The sequence below is a fragment of the Andrena cerasifolii genome, chromosome 15, assembly GCF_050908995.1.
Source record: "Andrena cerasifolii isolate SP2316 chromosome 15, iyAndCera1_principal, whole genome shotgun sequence".
Classification (NCBI taxonomy): domain Eukaryota; kingdom Metazoa; phylum Arthropoda; class Insecta; order Hymenoptera; family Andrenidae; genus Andrena; species Andrena cerasifolii.
This window is the reverse complement of record NC_135132.1, coordinates 4272741-4296300: the sequence shown is the minus strand read 5'-3', so window position 1 is coordinate 4296300 and position 23560 is coordinate 4272741. Positions and strand designations below refer to the sequence as shown.

The following is a 23560-nucleotide window of genomic DNA, read 5'->3' as shown; positions in this document are numbered from 1 at the left end:
AGGTAGCCCCTCCCCCTTAATGGTAAACAATTTATTCCCGCGACTGTACCGTGAATATTTAACATTAAATAATAACACCTATATATAATAAATCGTCTTCATCACACACTAACATCCAAGTCAAAGGAAAGAGAAAAATATACAAAAAATTGAAAGCACAAAATGGTAAAATAAATATTACATGCAATGAATATTATTTAAAAAAATGATTGCATGTAATAAATAAATATTACATACAGTGTGTAACTAGAGACGTTCAGTGATCCAAAAATTTCTAAAAAAGATTCTACCGCATCTAACCTCAAAACCAAGCATCTCCAAAGCAAAACAAACCGACAATAATAAATGCTTCCACAACACAGTACGAGCAAAAAAGCAATCAAGTTTTATCCACATTTGCCCCGAACAAACAGCACGCGCTACATTTTTTTACAGGAAACCGCTCGTCGCCGTCGCAAGTTCTTATTCCGCAATCGCAAGGGTCAGCAACACCGTGATCGCTGAGAAAGTCTGAACGCTATCGCGGAGCTGGTGAGGAGCAGGCTAACTTGCCTAAGAAGATCCAGGTTGACGGCTGCATTCGTTAAAGAAGACAGTCAGATATTACTAGGAGGGTGCGTAACGTATTATCGTTATTATTGCAAAGCGAATTTACCCCTCGCGCCTCCAGTGACCAGGGATCAAAGATATTGACGTTTTCGTCTATTTTGCAACACCCTATTGTCGGGGCTTGCACTCCCGTCACGCTATCGCCGCTTACGTCAATGGATTTTTTTTCGAATACTTCTTGCCACCCATTGGCCGACTATCGGTAGACATATCGGGTCCGAGGATCGTCGCAGCCAAAGCCAGACCGAAGAAGTTCTCTCTTGCCTCCCAATCGCCGCAAAATTCCAGTCAAATCCAGCGGAGCTGGCGTCCAATCCTAGTGCCATCTTTGGTCCCCCGCATGTCTGAACAGTTCTTCGCTGTCCTTCGTTGCTAACGACAGAGATCATGAAGAAGAAGAAAGTCTCTTTGGGCATGCTTGTGGTGTTTGCGGCGACCCCGTCCAAGTGAGATCTTCAGAGACAGTTGGAGCCTTGGGGTTCCTGGATGTTCGTTGGTGGGTCCTGCGATTCGAGTGGCGTGCTCCGCTGCTTTAGTGAAAGAAGTGACGAAGAAGCAAGATTGTGACTCTGGTGGACGAAGGCAGGTGACGCAAAATGTTCGGGAACGCGACGATGTTTATGATATTCGCGCAGACCGCCAACATGATAACGACTCTGTCGGAGAAATCGGACACCCAGGATGTTGACAAGGCTTTTCAGAGGCACAATGTGACGACCACTACCTTGTCGCCCGAGGAGGAGGAGAATCAGTTTGATTTCAAAGACAGTGAGTAGATTACAAATTTCATTCGCTAAAGAGCTCCTCAGAGACACTTCTGGGGTACCGAGAGCTTTTTCGGATTCTATAAAATCCTACTTTGGATATGGTGGCACTGATCGATGGCGCAGGTGTGCTGAGCAATTGTGAGGTTCATGAAGGGAGAAAAGGGGATGGATAGGACACAGAAGAATCTAATAATTTGATTCTTAGTAGATTCTAATTGATGGGAGCAAGTGACGTTGAGAAACTGTTCGGTGCAAGGGTTCCTGATAGCTTAGATCTACCAAGCAATAATGAGATTTGTAGGAGGAATTGAGGGGGTATATAGGAAACGAAGTCCTTGGTTACTAGGGTGCGTCATTTTTTTTCAATGTTTTATTTTTAAAAACGACTAGTGGAAAAACGGTACAATTTCAGGTTTAAAATTAACCACTACCTTTAAATGTCGTGTAACACGTTATTTAGCTGATTGGAATTTCATTTGAAATTATAGAAAAATACGAAAATTAGTAAAATTGGTAAAAAAAAAAATTAATAATTGAGCTTATGAACCGCAACAGAAGCAAACAAGATAATATCGCTTCTTTGGTGGACTTTGTTAAGTAGCATTAAATTTACTACGTAGATGAGGTATGGCTAGATTTGTTGCTAAAATTACATATATATTTTCATTATGTAATAAATCTTAATTTCCATTTTTTTTTATTTTCATTTTCGTGCTTTTATGTAAGCACAGCTCACTTTAAGCAACATATGAATATGTAATTTGTAGTTAAATCTTACTTAATGTTCACTGTTTTCAGCTGCGATTTGAAGCAGCTAAACCTCACTCAAATCAATTTCTGAAGATAGTTTCAGATTCGGGATTAAAAACAGCATTACTATTTCACTAGTCATTTTAAAATTTGCAAAAATTTTAAATTTACCCACAAAATCGACACACCCTAATGCTTACGAGCCACCCAGTAGTAATGTTTCGGTATTAGATCATCTGCTGAACCTCGAATCTAGTCATAGTAACCCCCCACTGCTATTCACTGGCGCTTCCTTTTGTTTGCGCATGCGCATTGGAGACCTCACGAGTTGCTTTGTATAATAATATGTAACTGAATAGTAGAACTTAATAATAATCTATAACTGGATAATATGTATGTATTATTGATGCAAAGAATGGGTGAATTTTTCACGATGGAAAATATTTTTACTTATATATTTATTTTTCTTTTCTAATGAATAGTATAGGCTTAGACTAGGGGACTGTCGTAAAACAAAACAGTGAAGCGAAGAAAGCTTGAAGTGTGTAAGAAAAGGACAGCGACACTGTGTAAAGTGTTTATCTCAAGTTCACTTATGATAAACAAGATTCGCGTCAAGACGAGATTTCTCAAGAATTATCATCTTTCACATTAATATTGTATATTCCGCCGCGTGATTTCTCTAGATCTCTTACGTGAATATGCATTAGAAACGGGATACAATTATCCACTCCCGTACTGGATTTTGGCATTAAAGAGGAGAAATTAATCGAAACGCTATACAGCATTTCTGAATTTTGCAGTGTTTGCATATCAATTTATAAGTAACACTTGTGTTTGTCGTCGTTATTTGTTACATTCAAGAACTAACTTTATTTACAATTCTCCTCTATTCATTATTATTACTTAAACTTATCTCTGTTATTGTCGAACAAATTCTTTGATATATGCAGGTACTAAAGTACAAAATACATAAATTGAAGAAAACAGATTATGTTACAGTAATTCTAATAAAATAATTATTATGATACACAAAAGTCACAATTCTAATGCCTGCTTGTATAATTACAATATCCTTGCAAAAAATATTTAAACCCCTTCATTCTTATAAAAATAGTTTCCTGGAGACTAATAAAAACTTTTGCCTATAAACATTAAGTACAAAAATAAATTCTGCATTCTTTTAATTGATACACAGTATTTCCACGCTACAGCCGATTCTCACTAATCAATCTTAACTATTTAACCCTAAATTAAACAAACCTAAAATATTAAAAAAAAAACAAGTCCGTGTCAAATGATGTTCCCCGTTTCCTTTTCTTTATTTAACTAGGTCTATCGAAAAGTATAAGAATTTAGGTAAAAAAGAATTCGTTCAGCTCACGCACCCCCATCATCCCCCGGAATACCTTAAATAAATTTAAAAACCTGCAAATTTAAATGAAAGTAAAATTTAAAAATCCAATTACTTCACGAATCGGCAATATTGTCTGAAAAATAATAGAAAACAACCACTTCGTGGTGGACAGTCTTCGCAGTACCTAGAAAAGGAATTTCTCGAAGCTAGAAGGGAGAAGGAATCGTGTGCATCCAATTGCGAAGTCACGTGCGCGAGGCCGCCGTCGTGCTAATCGTTAATCCAACACGGAGACATAACAGTGGCGAAGTCTTCGAGGAACTGATAGAATGCAGCGTGCAGAGATAACATTAACACGCCGAGTGATAACCCCTGACAGACAGGCAATTCGTTGCGCGCCGTGGAACCGTCCATCTATCGTAAATAATGATACACCCGTGCGTCTCCCCGAGATAGACGTGTGCCCGGTGTTCCAGCACGTCCATAAGTTAACATCGGATTCCAATAAATTGCGGGCGTATTTGTTATAATCGTCGTGGGTCAAAGTATCGGCGGCTCGTTTGTCGGAGATTGACGATGAATGTTTTATTGGGTTGCATAAGTTTACGGTAATTGAATCGAGAGAGTAACGAACAAGTGTCCGATGCTCGGTTTGGCTTAAATTAGTGGGCGATCGGATAAAGAAATAGGTAACTATATAACAGGGGAAGTTCGGCAACTCGAAAATTCGGGGAGGTCTGAAACTTTGCAGACATGTAGCTCAAGTGATGCCAGTAACGTCACTAATTTTTAATTCCACAGAAAAACGGTCCTGGGGGTGCGAAACACCCCCTCGAAAAAATGCTGTGTTTTCAGATTATCGTGAATATCTAGGAAACTGTAAAAGATATCGAAGAGAAATTAAATTTAAAATTGTATGGTTTTTTATCTCCTATAAAGTGGCGATAAAGAATTTTCGAAAAACATTTTTTTCTTTTTTTTGATTTATCTCCATCACCCTTTTTTCGACAATTCTTTAGCGCCATATTGTAGGATATCGAAAGCTATGCAACTTTGAATTAAACTGTTTTTTTATATCTTTTATAGTTTCGTAGATATTTGCGATAATATGAAAAGTCATAATTTCGTTGAGGGGGTGGTTTCATTATGAGGACCGTTTTTTTTGTCGAATCAGAAAATAGTTATGTTATTAGCATCAGTTGAGCTACACTTCTGCAAATTTTCAGATTTTTTTGAATTTTCCAGTTGCCGGACTTCCCTTGTAAATAATTTCTGATAGGTAGAGGGTGAGAGATGACGCGAGCGAGACTTTTGGCTGTCACTTTCCAGTTCGGATAACGATAGTAGGCGTGAAATTAAAAGAATTTAAGTTGGCTGATAAATTCTGCGATACTGGGTGTAAACAGTCGATTTAGTAATTTAGCAAAAAAGCATTAAGGAACGAGTGAAATCATGTAGGATGAGATGGAAGTAAACAAGCATTTTAAAAATCTTTATATGCATCTCAAAATGCATATTCACGTTTCTTAGTTTTCGAATTAAATTTACACAGTTGTTACATTAAAGTACGTATGTTAAGATGCATATCAAGATTTTTAAATTAAAAAAGAATTTGTCAACATTGACCCTGGCTTTCTGGTCCTAGGTAGGTAATTCAATCCCGGGATCACGCGATCCCGGCTGTTTTTTTTTGGATTCCAAAAATCCCGGGATTCGATATAACTAAACCCGAGAATTTTGTGCTTTTTTAAAAATGTGAATTACTTTATGAACGCCTGAAAAAAATAAAAAATAAACAGAATAAATAAGCATAGTCATTCCAGAGTAATAAGGACAATTATAATAATAATGATTTATTTAAATAATAATGTTAAGTCGCATACAACTAACTGCACCATATTTATTTTTACAATGATATTCTCACTTTCCGCTGTTTCGAAATCGCGCGAGTTGCAAATCGCCACTTGTCTGACAAGGTGTAGGTATTCAAATGAATAAAAAAAAAAAAAAAAATAGTACCAAACAGTGAGACGCGAACTGGCGACCTCACCCTTACTAGCCGGCAGCGCTACGAACTGGCGCTCACGCTGCTCCTTGGTCATTGTTTTCTCTCAAATGTATATAAGCAACTCGACATTTTTCAAAGCCGATTTTCTTGAATTTGGGGGGGGGGGGAAGCGGACCTTACTGCTTTGGGAAATTACAGTCAGAGTGAAGACCTTCGCGTACACTAAGTATAAAGAATTTCTGAGTTTGCAAGTCCTGAAGGTCCCCTTGTGAACACGTAAAGTCGAAACATTGTAGATATGTACGTACTTTAGGTGCTTTGCTGTTTCTTCGTTCGCAATTCCAAAAATCTTCATAATGGTTTACTGATACCTACTTATTGAGACGTTATTATGCTTCATTGCTCTACTGTTTTATTATGAAAAATGATTTTAGGTTATGTTTCAGACTAATGACAGAATGTAAGCTTGTTTACTTTAAATACAGACTTAGAATTTTAGCACATACTAAATCAGTTTAATTACTGAAATTTTCTGTTACCCAATCCCGGGATTAGTCACGGAATCACGAGGTAGACTTTAAAAAATCCCGCAATCCCGGGATAGTACATAATGGCCGGGATTGTATTCCCTATTTAGTCCTAGGTGAATGTTGCCTCTTAAAACTGACGTCCTGCATAATCCCTTCCCCTTTTACCAATATCAGTCTATTAACACGTAATAGCTAAAAATCCTTTTGCAAGAATATTTTGAAAATTTCACACATTTTCGTTTCTCTTTTCGAGTAGATTGGTACATGTGGCGATGCTTCGATCCATATGGCTGTTTCTATATCGGCCCACCATGGTCCGGAGAGAATAGACCTGTGTCCACCTTCCCAGCCCGCCCAGACAGTATCAACCCCCGTTATCTATTTTACACGCGTGACAGCGTGGGACAACCGTGGGAGCTCCAGATCGACAATACCGAGACCATTCTAGAGACGCCCCTACTGAAAAGGAGCAATCTCTACTTCATCATTCACGGATTTCTCGACAACGGCGATAAAACGTGGGTTATGGTGCGTAATCTTGTCATTCTAGCGAAGGAACATGTCCAGAAAATAGCAGAAAGTAGTTCCCCCAAAAATATTTCACGTATATTTATTTTTATTGGCTGACACTCATGATGAAGCGGCGAATACAGGCCTAAAAGTTGAGGGTGAGAAACATGTTTGGTGGAATATCTTGGAAGCTACTAGAGCTAGGAGAATGGTGCTAATAGCAAAATTGTGTAGTTTCCACTAAGGAATACAGCTGTGCTAACAGATTCCAAAAAAGCCTGTTTGTTTAGATGCTACATTAAAAACTGTTTTGGTCATCTTTTCCAGAGAACAGTGAAAGAGCTACTAATACGAGAGGACTGTAACGTGCTTGTAGTCAATTGGGTTGGTGGAGCTGGGCCACCTTACACGCAGGCTGTCGCCAACACGAGGCTGGTGGGCGCTATGACAGCTCGTTTGGCGTTTCAGTTGATCGATATTGGCGGAGCTGATCCATCGATGATGCACTGTATAGGGCACAGCCTTGGCGCCCATACTTGTGGCTACTTTGGATACTTCTTGAAGCACTCGTACCAACACAGTCTTGGAAGAATCACGGGTGAGTATTATGCGCGTACATGTTAGGAATACTTTAGAACGACCGCTCAATTCCAGGATCCTAGAAGGTTCCTCACAGGTATAGGTTCATCACTGTCCTGTTACCAGAAGGCATCCTAGCCTTCCTCATTCCGTAGCCAGGTCCCTAACCCTTTGTTAACATTCTGGGTGTGAGCCACCCATAAGCAGATTTTGACGCTTTGTACTTTCTACATGAAAAATAAATAGCTTTCCTCCAATGTCGACTTATATCCTATTTTTTTCTGGAAATATTATATCTGAACAACAACTCTGTAGATTTTTAGCTTCTAATATTGAAATTTGTAGAAGTTACAATTTTTTGAAGATTTTCTTCGTATTTTCTCGACATATGGTAATCTAGAATTTTTTTTATATAAACTGTGATAAAATTTAAATAAAGAAACTACTGGAATACATTCTAGAGACCTTAAAAGTGACCCATGATTTTTTTCATAACGATTGGATTCTTTAGATGAGAATGGCAGTCGTTCAAACATTGCTTTGGGTGTGAGCCACCCAGTATTTCAAAGTTGATCGGAAAAATAGGTGTGTCTATCAACGAAGGGTTAACCTATTTGCATCTGGTATGCCCCGATAACATATTTCAAGGCCACGAAATCGATGAGGACTGCCCTTTTGTAAATAATTACCGAAAAATACTTTGATTAAAAAACCTAATATATATTTCTACTTTTAACAAACTCTTTGGTTCATTGACATTTAGATGACCGTTTTTTTTTTTTTAAATAGTGGTTTTTAGATTCCAAAAATTTATGTATATAGCGTATATTTTGCGCAGAATTAGAAGACTTGCACAGAGCCCCGCAAGGGGTTTGCCGGTAATAAAATTTTTAACATTTTTTAATTTAAAAAATATAGTATGTCTGAGGGTTTTTGATACTGCTGATTATGAATCTGTAGTCGGATTGTAAAAATATTTGACCCACATGGCAGTTTTACTGACCTAAACGAATGAACATATACCAAAATTCAGAGAACTTTCTTTTAACGTCACCCAGGCTTTTTTTTTATTTTTTCCCATTTTTTTAGTTATTACTTTTGGCATTTTTGCGTTGTTTCAAGAATTATTTTATTTTGTCGTATTTGTTTCTGTTCTTTCAAACAGAACGAAGTTATAGTCGATCATACACAAAAACAAAGTCGAACACTAACACACACATACGTTTTTATACTATAAATAATTTTTAAGTAGTGTGCTTACTCAAAGTCCCAAAAAGGGCTTTGCAGGTCTCCTAAAGGTCAAAGCAAACGAACTTTGCACAGACCTCATATTTACAAATGGAACAGACTCGTGGTACGTTCGAACCCATCACTACAACCCTGAATATTCAAGGATCAGCCAAGAAGTTGAATGAGGGCAGACCTGCCCTTAGCAAGGCAACTGTAGGGAGGTATAAATCTTCCTTCGACCCGCGAATGAATACCAACAGCCAGAACCACCAATTTCATTGTCCCTTCTGATCCCACTGTCGAGCCTCAATCTTCTCCCTCGCCACTTCCTGATGCTTCGTGCTCCCTTATTCCAGTTGTTTACCAGATCTTGTCTTCGGGCGGGTCTAAGGGCATAAATGCAAGCCACCACTCGTCTGCTACCAATAACGGATCCCTCCAACCCCTGTGAAAAGAGCCACTCGAGGTTTCCACCCCGTGCGCGCCAGGCGAGCCCGTAGGAGGGCCATCGCCACCGCGATTCCACCCTTCAATCCTCATTTTCCAGTTACGCTCATCCCCTGGCCGACTTCCATCCACCTCTGGTATCCTGGTAATTCCCGATGGGATCGATAGCTTATGTGACAGTAGCTTTTGTCAATCTGATCGACTCCCTCCAACCACAGCACCCGCCCCGAGGATTGATTGGAAATGGGAAAAGGTTCTCATCGTCGATGGAGTTCCACTACAGTCGTACCTGTTGATATACTGATTTATTGAGCTTCGATAAGTGAAATTATTTTACTTGATTAATAGTTATTCTTTTGGGAGGTCCATCCTTTTTGTGTTTGCTGGTGAATTTAAATTGTTATTTTCACTTTGGAGTTTCAGGTTTAACCCTTTGGATTCACACTTTATAATCACAAATTCGTCACAAGTTCATTACATCCCAGTGTCATTTTTGAGATACCATTTTCGAATTTTTTAATCTTTCAACTATTGAGCGATCATTGTACGTTCGTGATACTCATACAATCATGCTCTAATAGTCTTTTTCTAGGCATGTACATTTTGATATGACGAAATTTGTAGTTGAAAAAATGGATTTTTTTTTTTTTAAGATTCGCCTAATTTTTAAATTTTAATATTAAGGTCTAAAAATTTACAGAAGTACCTGTTGGCAAAGAAAAAAGAAACTGCCTAGGGTGCGATGTACTCCGTGTGACCACGAAGGGTTAAAAATCATTTTAATTATTTCTAATATTCATTTCGTTGAATTTACATCATCTTACATTATTATTTTTATATTTCCTTTATTAGTTCTAACTTTTTTCATAATGTTTAAATATGATGATAATGTTTTAATATTTTTATTCAGATAGGAAATGTTGGGTGCTTTAGTAGCTACACGCTGTTCTTTGCAGGAGTCAATTATGGATTTTGAAATTAATTGTGTTAGTTTAATTTTTATTCGATGATAGCTATTTCTATTACTATTCTTAACTTTCTATTCAAACTTTCAGAATTGTTCGTATGATTTTCTTTCTTGTGTAATATTTAATATTTATTATTAATATTTATTAAATCCTTTCATGTAGCTTTTTGTTTTTCAAAAATAAGGTATTTGCTAACAGTTGCATTTATTTAGTCACGGGAATGGAATTTGAAGGTTACAAGCAATTGCAATTGCGTGGTTGAGATTTCTCTTTCTGATGAAGCGACGTGTCACGTTATACGTAAGCAATTAGTAAGCTTCTAATTTTATGAATAGTTTCTATTATTACACAGCGTATTTCTCGACACTCAGGAAATTCATAATTAAAGAATATATGTCTGAAATCTCGTAGTCTTACGACGAATAGCGTAGCATTATGTAATCACAGCTATAACAATGTTTTTCCTTGATTTATCTTCTTCATTTTAATTACTGCTTCAAATTAAACTCAATCCAATTTCACACTGTACAATACCAGTAACAAAGCTTTACTTCCCATCAGCATTAAACGATACTTCGTGTAATCAAACCTTGTAGCTGATTCGATTTAGGTACTTCCATTTTTTTATACCTAAATATTACTTTATTTTACAAGTAGCTGTTGGTTCCCAATAAAATGCACATTGCACATTTCTTGATAGTTAAATTAATTTTTCCCCTAAGTTATTCTACATGCAAGTCTAAAGACTCAAATATTATATTTCTCTCGTTTCGTCTGTAAGGTTGTAATTTTTCAGTCGTGAAAAATATTGTAACTCGAATAGAGTGTTATATCGTATTTTCTATTTTTTTACCTGCAGGTATTCGAGTTTTACGGTTCTTTTTCAAAGTGTTATTATATAAATACGATAAATAAGTACTTATTTATATAGTTCCACCTACGTAATCCCGCAGAGAACAAAATGGCCAAGCGTCACACTTTTTCGGCCGCTCCTCTCCTCCTTTAACTGTTACCCTGATCGTTTCTGATTCGATCGGCCATCTTCGTACGTTTCCGGGCGCACCTGGCGGCTAAAGGGGCTACCGTTATTCATCTTGATTGATCGTTTCACGAAATAAGAAGCGGACTCGTCAGCCACCCTCTGCTTGTTAACAAACGAGTCTTAATCATTTACTGTTTAAACCTTCAACATTTGGTATGCGGAAATTTGAAACGTTTCATGCGCTCTGTTTACAAATATTTCGATTGATAATGCGTCTAAATTTATGTCGAATATTCAGAACGGAAATTTATTTGTCACAGTTCAGATACTAGTGACGCAAAAATTACCATTTTGAAAACTGAAAGTTCCTACAAATTTGATTGAAACTGCATTAGAAATAGCCATTAAGGTATATGGGTATAATTTCTTTGGGATCTCCTCTTGTTAGTCTCACAAGGAGAGGTTTTTAAGTCTCCGCCTCCGATTACTTTGGTTTTTAAATATTTTTTAGAGGACCGAAAAATAACAAATAGGTACGTGTTTTTTTATTTTGACCGGTTTGCATATTTAGGGGATGAAACCACCCTCCAGAGCTCATAAGAAGAGGTACGAAAGTTACTGTTGTTAGTTTAAAGAATATTATAACATGGTGTTGAATAAGACTTGATATAAGTTTCATTTGCGTCATAATTCATTTACGGTTAGGCTTCTAACAGTATTGTACTGCAGCCTCGCCTTTTACTTTGCTGTGCTTTATGTGTTACTGTTCTTTGTATATTTACCAAGTAATAAAAATTAATAATAATAGTAATAACTTGCTGTATGCGTGATGCTCTTCTCGTTAGTCACTTTTGTACCTAATCTTATAACTTTGAGGGGTGGTTTCACCCCCTAAATATGCAAACGGAGCAAAAAGAACACGTATTTATTATTTTTTGTTCCTCTAAAACATATCCGAACACCAAAGAAATCGGAGGTAGACACTTAAAAATCTTATAACTTTGGAGAGGGGTGGTTTCACCCCCTAAATATGCAACCGGGACAAAATAAACAGACGCGAATTTATTATTTTTCGGTCCTCTAAAACATATCCAAAAACCAAAGCAATCGGAGGCGGACACCTAAAAACCTACCCTTGTCAGAATTTGGCTGTTAAACTCCGCACGTATAATAAGACACAGTTTTGTTGTTCCCTGTCGAAATATGCTTTTGCATAAACACGTACGAGGTCCGGTATAAAAATAAACATAGTAATTTCGGAAAAAATCATTTTTTAACAAAGTCCACCAATACCAATGATTTCAGTCAAAGTAACAACCTTTCAGTTTGGATTACACTTTTTAAAATGAAAAAAAAACAAGGTGAAAGACGTGTAAATGTATTCTCCCTGTCATTTAAGAAGGAACCTGCCGACCGACGAGTTTAGACCGGTTCTGCGCAGGTTGACGCTCATTGGTGCCGGGAGAAGCCGCTATTGGCTGCACCCCCACCAACGCTTTCTCGGAGCCAATGAGCTCAGTCTATATGCGCGAAACGGGTTCCTTCTTAAATGACATGGAGAATAGAAAGTGATGGGAGCATACAATATTATATTTAGCCAAAGATACATTGTTTGAGCTCAGGCAAATGCTCTGCATGAAATCATTATAAAAGGGATTGCAATATACACTCGTGCTTCATAAACTGGGTCTATCCTTCAGAAAACGCACGATCGACATCCTCGCTTCGAGTTCTATCTCACTCACTCTCGGCGTGCCTTGTTTACAAGTCTGTGAATTTGGCACCCCTAAGTGCAATTTTTATAAAATAGAAACAGTTTTCGCTTGCCCATGTTTATCCACCCCTTCAAATAAAAGTTGTGACCAAATTAAAAAATTTGTTCGTATAGATCATTGCTCATTTGTTTTAATTTGTTTTTATAACTCTCTTTTGCGGGGTGTATAAACGAAAATCGTGGGTGGACAAACGCGGACGATCATATCCCACTTAAATATCAATGAAAAATGTTTATGCGTGTGCTGCTGACAAAAATTTTCAATTCGGTCATAATTTTTATTTCTTGAAGAGTGGGCAAACGAAAATTGTGGGTGGACAAACGAAAACTGTTTCTGTTTTATAAAAATTTGCACTTGGGGTGTGTCAACTTCACGGACCTCTTGACTGCCCTCAGGGTGGGTAGGCTCGGGCCCGCGATAAAAATCATGCGCATGCGCCGAAGATGGCGCGCGAGTGGTCCCAAATATATAGTCGTGCGAATAATGAAGTATATACTACTGTAGTAGCTAAGTTTAACGAACAAAATTATTACCACGAAATTACTTTTAGCACTTCTACATATATTAAACCTCGCAGTCCAATAATAAATTAATAGAATATATGACAAAATGAAGCTACACGTTGTGTGGGTCTATTGTAAACCAACGAACGTTGCGAAGACAGGTGCTGGTTGCAAAGCCTCCGTAATGAAGTCGTTAACGAAATTCCATTTCCTCGTAGACCAGGAAAATAATATACCGCAGTCTGCCTTGAACAGGGAGAGGAGGGAGGGGGGGGGGAGTCAGTAATCTAAAAGTCCTATCACGAATGCGGTAACGATTACTTCCCACCGCGGACTGGGCTTTTAATTTATTATCTCGCCAGACCAAAAAACGACTTCCGCGATTGCGCAATGTGGATGTAACGCCGCACTCGTTACGCCGGGACATGCGGTACACTTTTACGTGACTCACCTATCGTATGGGCCCATCGGCAAAGAGAAAAGGGACTTAAAAATAAGGGGCTCTGAGAGACGGGAAACTTCGGCGATCGATAACTTCTACTGTAGCAGTAACGGATTTAAGGAAACAGGCCCAAGTGACCAACGTTCTGGGACACCCTGTATAGTAACAAAATTACAAATAAATCTACGTGCGCGTGGTATGAAAATTGTGGGAAACAAAGAAGAATATAGTGTTTGAATGCGATCTAATTTTTTTTGGAAATGGGCCCTAGGGGGCCTTCTGGGCAGGGGCCCAGACGGCAAATGCTCATTGGCCGCCCGTTAAATCCGCTACTGTACTCAAGTATTCTTTAGATGACATCCTACTTCCTACTTCCTACTAATATGTATAATAAATGCGAAAGTGTGTTTGGATGTTTGTTACTCAATCACGTCGCAACTACGCAACGGATCTTTCTGATATTTTGTATACACGTGGAAGTGGATAGGATCAATCCAACGAGATGTACAAAGAATTAAATGATTTAATAGAAAATGTAGAGAATAAAGTACGATACAGATACCTACGTGCGACCTCTGGCGCATGCTTTGCGACTGACTCCCGAGCAGTCCACCACGCAACACGCATCCCTTCTCTCACTCTTTCTCTCTCTCCGCCTATCGCGATCCTTCCCGCAGAGGCATCGAGCCTTTGTCTCTCACTCGATGCCTATCGCACACACGCACGCCTCTCCTATGCTACAACATTCCCGCATATACGTAGTCCAGGACCAGGAATAACGTGTAGGATACTTTTTATCCCGATTTTTTCAACCGATTTGGACCAAATTTCGCATAATTACTCTCCGGAACCCTGAGGAAAATATAGGCTACCATGAAATCTGGACGTCCCAACACTTTCGCCCTTATTAATATTAAGCTAGTGGAAGATAATTTGTGAAACTATAAATCAGTTTTCTTTGGTTCAAGATGCTTAAATAATTGTATACTTATTTTTGTTTCTTTGGTCTGTGCGAAGAAACTCGTGTATGGTTTTATAAACTGGGGTAAGCAATAGTAGGGTAAAGGACCCAGTTACTGTCACCTTAAGCTATTTTACTTAAAATAAAGAATAAATAAACTATAGTATATAATCTATAGTATAGATTATAGTTTGAATTACATAATTCTTTTTGTGTATGACTTTACAACGTTTATTTATTCGTTATTTTAAGTAAAATGGCTTAAGGTGACAGTAATTGGTTAGGTGTGAGTAATTGGGTCCTTTACCCTACTATGTATATAGATGCAAGGCTATTCCACATAGAATCAATTATTTTTTTGAGATCGAGGTCAAGGATTTTGATGAAACTGAAATATGTATAATGTAATACAGGTACGTGAAATTAAGAAGAGTCTAAAACTTAGACTCTAAGTCATAATTTTGCTGGTTTCGATTTTACATATAAAAAAAAAAAAGCTTGCTATTTACAGTTTTGTTCATTTTCGTGAAAGTAGGCTCTATAAATATAATTTTATTGTTTCCTTGCCATTAATGGTGCTCTTCATTAATCTTACAACATTCTTACAAATTATGCTCATACTTATTTCACACTTAATTAGATTCCTACTCATATTGTGTCGCTGTTTCTGATTTCTAGATAAACTAATAATGTAAGATCGAAGTTTAATATAGTGCTTCAGTTGATATATTAAATAAAAAGCACAGAAGTAGTTTGACGTTCGAATATTAATATGTGTAACCATACGAATTAGGATTATCCGTTTCAATCTTATTATTATGCACGTATCATTTCCAGTCGATTTCTTAATGCATTACTTGCGTCATTTATTTGTAGATGACACTATATGCATAGTGTTCTCGCTGATATGATGACATTCAAATGCGTGCAGCGATATGCATATAAAAGAGTTTGACCTGCATTGTCTTTAGGTAACTCCCTCTTACTTGTTTTAAATTAGTATCTCAGATAAATAAGAACATACTTTTGAGAAATAGAATTAAAGTACCAGCATCATACACATTTGAAGCACGCATCCCTATAGGCAAACAATATTAAAATATTATATAACTAAATCATTCCTAGAGACACTGAGTTTCAAGGCTAAAAATTGTAGTCTAAAATGTGTTTCTGCAAAATGAAATGAAACGACCTACAAAACATGGATATTAGATTAGATTTTTTTTTAGTTAAAATTTTTTTTGGAAGAGCTAAATTTTAGTAAATTTAGTGGAAACTAACTTCAATTTTAATTGGTCACGGCGATATTTTCAGTTGGAGGAGCAAAATTGTATTAAATTTAGTTGACATTAATTTCGATTTTTTTTTTAGTTATAATTTTTATTTTGGAGGAGTTAAATTTTAGTAAATTTAGTAGAAACTAACTTCAATTTTAATTGATTACGGCGATATTTTCAGTTGGAGGAGCAAAATTTTATTTAATTTAGTTGACATTAAATTAGATTTTTTTTTAGTTAAAATTTTTTTTTGGAACAGCTAAATTTTAGTAAATTTAGTGGAAACTAATTTCAATTTTGCGATTGATTACGGCGATATTTTCAGTTGAAGGAGCAAAATTTTATTAAATTTAGTTGATATTAATTTCGATTTTTTTTTAGTTAAAATTTTTATTTTGGAGGAGCTAAATTTTAGTAAATTCAGTGGAAACTACTTTCAATTTTAATTGATTACGGCGATATTTTCAGTTGGAGGAGCAAAATTTTATTAAATTTAGTTGACATTAATTTCGATTTTTTTTTAGTTAAAATTTTTATTTTGGGGGAGTTTAATTTTAGTAAATTTAGTGGAGACTAATTTAAAGTTTACAAAACACCTAGAAAATCCCAAACAAAAATTGAGAATAATTTGTCTCTTTAGCCAAGGAATCAAAAAAGTTTTCCAAAGTTAACCCTTAAGGTGATTTGGAGTCTCGTGGATTTTTTTTATGTTCTAGCACAAAGCAAAATCACATTTTTTAAATATGTAATAAACAGTAATATTTCGAGCATAAAATGTGTCTTATAATTAATTGTATACATATAGGTACACATGTAGTACATAAATTGTAGATATACAATAAACAATTGACCTTTAAAACTTGAATTTGTCTTACTTTAGAGCTTCGCAAGGTGAAAAATTAACAGTCGCACAAAGCCCCTATAAGTAAAATTTTCGTTTATTGAACGTCGTTACTCGAAAACTCGATAAACCGAAACCTCTATAATTCGAAGATTTTTTCCCTTCCCTTGAGATTCGAGTTATCGAGATTCGACTGTAGTACAACTTGTAATATTTCATTCGAAACTTTATTTAAAAAAAATGGCAACAATAAAAAGGCCATTTTGCACCCCTTGTCAACTTTGCGCCCCATTTAGGCAGCTGCCTAATTTTAACTACAGGAACGAGCTGGGCCTGTAACGAATTATAAAAGAAATCGCCTGGACGGCCAGTGATTTAAAAATGATTGCAACCTGTGGTTGCAGCAACGTTCAGCAAAGCGTCTCACGTTTCGTTTCTCTGTTAAAAGGCCTCGATCCTGCCGAGCCGCATTTCAGCAACACGTCGACCATGGTGAGGCTCGATCCAACGGACGCTACATTTGTCACAGTCATCCATACCGATTGCAATCCTTTTATCAGCGGCGGCTTCGGTATCACACAGTCCGTGGCGCATATCGATTTCTACCCAAATGGCGGCCGTAATCAGCCCGGCTGCAACGAGGGTGTCCTCAATTCCATCACCATGGAACGTGGGAGTTTCTTTCGCGGTGAGATCTCTGTTTCATAATCCTTAGTTAGAAATTTTACTTTAATTAGAATTTATTAATATTCGTATTTTTCTTAATTTCTAATTAAGCTGGCGATGGGAAAGTGGGTTTATGACTAATTGCAGGAGAAAAGATATTTCGACAGAGTAACGTGGTAGGAATGCTTAATTCTCCATATTTGAGCATCTTGCTGTACCGGGCACTGTTTATGAAAGTAATAATTTTAGGGAAAAGTTGAGAAATTTTCAAATCAGACTATTAACGAACTATTGATTATTTTAGCAGTTGCGGCTATTTTTGAGAAATTAGAATTTCGCATATTTAAAGGAAATTTCCAACTGTCTTTGTTTATTAATTATAGTCCTTATAGTAACAATTTTAATGCTCGTCTTTTTATAGGTTTAAATAAATATACCAGAAAAACTAAATCATCAATTGTTATATGTAATTTAGATAACAAACAAAAACAAATTTTATAGAATATTATATTTCATTTTTTTTAACTTTATATTAAACTTTAACGATTTAGTGTCTGATAGAAAATGATTCAGTATTGATTTTTGATGCTCAAGGACAATTGATCGCCATCTTGCTCTAAGCCGTTGAACTTTTTCCAACGGTGACTACAACTTTGCGCACACAAAGACGCATGATTTCATTTAAAAAAAAGTAGCATTGACTTGGACATAACCTTGAGAATGACTTTCTCTATTATCATACTTGCTTCGTTGAATCGTTTTGTTTTTGTCTCAATGTTTCTGCTACTTTCAGAAGCAACGAAGATAGGTACTTAACACGTTAATGACAATAAAGATACATTATATACAGCGGCGGATTTAACAAGGCGGCCGATGAGCAGTTGCCACTTGGGCCCCTGCTTAAAAGACCACGCCCCCCCTCCAGGGCCCCATTCTTAAAAAAATTATGATTTTATCCACAGTATTTTTGTTCTGCATTATTACACTGAGCCCGCTTTTAGTAAACTGCCGCTTTATTTTCCCGAAAAATGGGCCCCTGCTTAGAAGGCCCCTCTAAGGCCCCTGTCTTAAAAAATAAATTATGGTTATATCCAGCACTATTTTTTTTTCTATACACTGTAGTTTTTAGTAAACTACCTCTTCATTTTCCAGAAAAAATTGGGCCTCTCAGAGCCTTTGCCACCTGGGCCTTACTTCTTAAATCCGCCACTGCTTATATATTTTCTAAATAGAGTGGAGTTTCGATTATCCAATCTCAACGAAGTCCAGACTAACTGGAATTATTGAGAACTCGAATTAAGCGAAATTTGGTTTATCGGATTTCAATATATTACTATTTAGAAACTACTATCAATAATACTTTAGTAAAAGAATAATGAAAAAAACAACATTTTTAGTGTTTATCGGCTTAAGCTCTTAACTGGGTTAGGGACCATTTCTCAGTCAGAAACATTTTTCAGGAATCAAGAGATTTCTCGGCTGCAATCATATCCGTAGCTACGAATACTTCATAGACAGCATCAATACAAATTGCCCATTCTTGGCGGTCCCTTGCTCCTCATGGGACAAATTTCTGGAAGGCAGTTGTTTCGACTGCGTCAACCAATACTGCCCGAGATTCGGACTGGACGCTCAACCAGGAAATTATCACGCCTCCGTTTTCTTAATGACCGGATCGACAAAGCCATTTTGCAGTTAGTAACCTTTGCAATTCTTTTCTAATATAGCAGAACTCCATTTACCCAGGCACATTAAGAAATAAGATAATTCAGCTTAATTCACTGTTTCTCCCTATTCTCAGTCGCATATTTCTTGATTCAGAGAAAGTGAGTTCATGGGGTAGGGCTGTAACGAATATACGAATAATTCAAGTATTCGAATATACTTATAGAGCTGTAATTACTCGAACATTCGAATACCAGAAAATTCAAATTTGGGATTCGAATAATTAGGAGTATTCGGAGAAATTATTCGAATATTCGAACTTTCAAAGAATTTATTCGTATTTGAAATTATTCAAATATTCGAATTTTCAAAGAAATTATTCGTATTTGAAATAATTCGAATATTCGAATTTTCGAAGAAATTATTCGAATTTTTTTATTCGGATTTCGAACAAATTATTCGAATTTTCTTATTTGGATTTTCGAAGAAATTATTTTAATTTTTGTATTCGGATTTTCGAAGAAATTATTCGAATTTTCGTATTCGGATTTTCGAAGAAATTATTCGAATTATCCGAATAATTACAGCTCTACTAGGGCTGTAACGAATATTCGAATACCGAATAATAACGTCGTCTAAAATAAATACAGTAGGCTAGGTACCATGGGTCTAAATGGACCCAGTCACCAACTCCCATGCGTTTGATTGAACCTTCCCTTTCCTAACTCTAGGCTTAGTTAACTCCTACCCAGTGATCGAATTAACCATCGTTTCGATTCCAACCAGGAAACCTATTCACCTCGATTCGTTCCCTGTTTCCACGATTATAGAGGGCCACTACAAAGTGACGATAAACATCTCGAAGACGAATGAGAGCCTGGATCATGGTGGCGAGGTCGGCACGTTCGTGATCCGTGTGATCGGCGAGAGCAAGACGAAAACGGAGAGGATGCAGCTCAGCTCGCATTCGAAATACTACGAGCCAGGCAGCACTTACACAGTTGTGCTGGCTGGCGATGTGGTTGGCAAACCAGAAGCAGTGGAAATCTCCTGGGAGTATCAAGCTTCCGTTTTCAATCCCCTCACGTGGCGACTCCTTCACACCCCGCGTGTTTACCTCGACTCGTTGACCATCGACAGTTTGGAGTCTTCCCATGGGTACGTATTTCGAGGTTATGTTGAGGTAACCTTGCTCAAGGTTCGCGTGGATGTATTCTCCCTTTCATTTAAGAAGGAACCTGCCGACCGACGAGTTTAGACCGGTTCTGCGCAGCTTGACGCTCATTGGCGCCGGGAGAAGCCGCTATTGGCTGTACCCCCACCAACGCTTTTTCGGAGCCAATCAGCTCATTCTACATGCGCGAGACGGGTTCCTTCTTAACTGACACGGAGAATAGATATCCTGGGCAGTAGTGAGACCCCGAATGCGCAAGCTGAAATAGAAATGTCATCTTTGTATTAGGTTTATCATATCTAAGCAGCTTTTCTGATCATCTCAAGTCTTACGGCGCTACAAGATTAATGTCAAAGGACTAACGCAAAGTCACAATCAAAGAAATTAATGGGGTAACCTCATTCGCAAGGGAACTTACGCTGATTGGTCGGGGTTTTTGTTAATATCTCGTTAACGAAGCTTTGGATAATATTTTCGCTAAGGAAAAAGTTGTTTGCAATCACCCCACGAATCACCCCTCTCAAGGAACGCAAACATTTTTGTTGCGCCCTGTATAGGCAACCCCATTATGCAACTTTGTGTGCAAGTAGAGTAATTCATCCGTAATACAAACCTATTTTTTATTGGTGCCAGAGTGCGGTTTTAGGGGGTGAAATCAACCCTTGAAAAAGAATGCAGAATTTTCTTTTTCGTGGAATATTTTGAGAACGGTGTGAGATACCTTGAAGGAGTTTAAACAACAGTTGCATCCTTTTTTCGTATTTACAATACTGCGTAAAAATAATTATCTGCTTAAGGATTGGTGGTGGGGGTAATTTGAAAAGTATGGATGTTTCGATAATTGTTTTTAAGTAGTTACCATGGGATATCACTGCTACGAATTTAAGAAATATCATTTTGAAAAAAAACCTTCTCTTTTCCTCCAATGAGTTAATTAAATAATAAATATAATAAAGATAGAAATAATTGCAAATAACAGAGTTAAAATCGTTTTCCAATTTTTCAATTGTATTGCTAGAACTTTCTAAGTATTTCGATTTTCTAAAATGATTAATATGGAATCCCATGTGTTACTTAATTATCTTCTTTTTTTAGGATCACTGTGTGCCCTGACGAAACGAAAACTCTAATTGCCAACGAGCAAAAACTATTAACGGTGGAGAACTGCCAACATCCTGACGTAAATGTGGTTTCTACGTAAGGACGCGGCCGTTCCTTAAATCCTAATCAAACATTTAACGTGCCATTGGTAGCGTATCTCAGAAGTTATGTAATAAATAATAATATTAACGGCGCGATAATCTTATAAATTCAAATAAAATCGGTAGTCAAATGCAAGCATATTTATTTATTGTTTATATTTGAATTTATCTGAGCCTTAGATAAAAATTTGTGAGCACCAGTATAAAATAATAATTTATTCAAATTCTTTAGAATTCATAGTGTGAAGTGCCAGAATTCTTTATTTCATTGTTGCTATATTCGACTGATATAACGACGGCTTTAAGTGACCATTTAATTAGTTTTTGATAATGTGTTCCACAAATAAATTAAACGTAGACGGAAAATAGGTAACTATTTTTACAATTTTCTCACGTATTGTATTATTTCTTTTTAGAAAAATAAAAAGCTTTTTTTTATAATACACTGCGATGCATTTTTCTGCAATATGTTTTTCCAAGATCCGATTCTATAACTCATGATGGTATTAAGTTCGCCTTGGTGTGAATATTAGGATTTTATACAGGGTGGGAAAATTAAAGTGGTACAACACTAAACGAATAATTGTGTAATATTTAAAAAAAAATATATTCTATATAGTATTCAAATCAGAGACAATATGTATAGTATAATTGCGAAAGGAATGTTTAAATTAAAATCTTTGTCGACTACCTCCATCTTACTAATTATACAGGGTGTTTCACATAACATGAGCATGTTAAATATCTCACTTATTTTTGGTGATAGGAAAAAATGTCAGAGGAAAACATTATTTGGTTCGAAGGGGCGAATATTATGATATACAACCAATTTTTCTCAAGGTCGTATTTTTCGAAATTTCAAGGTCATCGGATTTTTTTTTAAATAGGACTATATATTTTTATTATCATGTCGTGTTACCTAAGGTCATGACGAGTCCAACGACCTATAATACTATGACCTTTACGTGACCTTACGTACAAATATTCGTAAAAGTTTGGTAATTGATGCAAATAACTATGATAAAAAGATTAATGAAGTTAGATGGGGCACCCTATATAATTAATTTGCCTGATATTAAAAGATTTTAGATCCTAATGTATATGTAAATCTTAATAAAAACCCGATGTTATTAATTAAAAACCAACTTTATCTGCACGGAAGAGTCAAGAAAATTGAAAGCGGCAATACTAAATCTCTGAAAATAATATTTAAACTATTTTTTCCTACTTAAATTAAGTTTCATTACTTTAGCCATCTGTAGTTTTCTTTTTAATAAAAATTCGCATTTAAATAAACTTGCCGCCAATTAACCAGAAATTGTCTCTAATTTGGCTTTTCCATCACAATTATTTTGTAATACTAATTTATAATTAACTTATGACTGATTGTTCAGTCACTGCAGGAAACTTTCCACAAATGGAGACAAGCAAAATGTCAACCACCTTTCATCATACCTAACATTTCCGCGAAGACATTTATATTCAACTTACAAAAATACAAACCATGTAAAATGATTCTTAAACACTCTGTATAATAGTTTCTCGAGAAGAAGTGTGTCTCGTTAATGCGGAATTGCAACAGCAACCGTGGCAGGACTTAATATTCATTAAAACAAGATAATAAATTTTATTTCACGTGATAGCGCGCCAGTAATCAGCTGTATAATATATAAGCAATGTAACTCAAGTACAATGTACATAATATACAGGGTGTTCCATTTGAAGCGAACCGCATAATTATCTCCTAAACTAATCGTTATTGAAAAACTGATTCAAGTGAAACTTACTTTGTTTCGAAGGGGCCGTCTTGTGACGGTCACAAATCTACGTGGACGTGCCTTCAAGGTTTTAGGGCGAGTTTTGAACGGCTATAAATGACCACGAATGACCTTGGAACACTGACATATTAAAGGTCGATGAATTCATAACGGAACGAGTTACACGTCCATTTGAATAAAACCATATAATTCCATTTAAAAAATCAAACGTCACCCTGAAATCTCGAGGGCACGTCCATCTGGATAAGATTTGTGACAATCACAAGATGTCCCCTCGAAACGAAGTAAGTTTTGCTTGAAACATTTTTTTCAGTAACGAATAGTTTTCGAGATAATTGGGTGGTTCACTTAAAATGGGCCGCCCTGTATAAGTAAAACAACTCACTGTTTTCTGTGCCGCAGAATAGTCCACTTTTCTCTTATTTATTTCCTATATCCTACTTTTTCCTACTCTAAACACTATATTTATCTACTATGTGCTACTTTTTTCAATATTCCTCCCCACTTGTCCCTTACTGGCCCACAGCATAGGCGTGCAA

The 23560-nt window shown here is 36.5% G+C and overlaps 1 protein-coding gene across 1 annotated transcript; it reads left to right on the top strand.

The window, feature by feature from the left end:
- The first annotated feature begins 446 nt into the window (after positions 1–446).
- LOC143377192 (pancreatic triacylglycerol lipase) lies at positions 447–21679 on the top strand. Its single transcript, XM_076828230.1, has 7 exons — positions 447–1377; positions 6278–6549; positions 6859–7129; positions 16985–17224; positions 18663–18896; positions 19698–20025; positions 21137–21679. Exons 1-7 carry the CDS (start codon positions 1206–1208, stop codon positions 21240–21242), a joined length of 1623 nt encoding a protein of 540 aa, XP_076684345.1. The 5' UTR covers positions 447–1205; the 3' UTR covers positions 21243–21679.
- The last annotated feature ends 1881 nt before the right edge of the window (positions 21680–23560 follow it).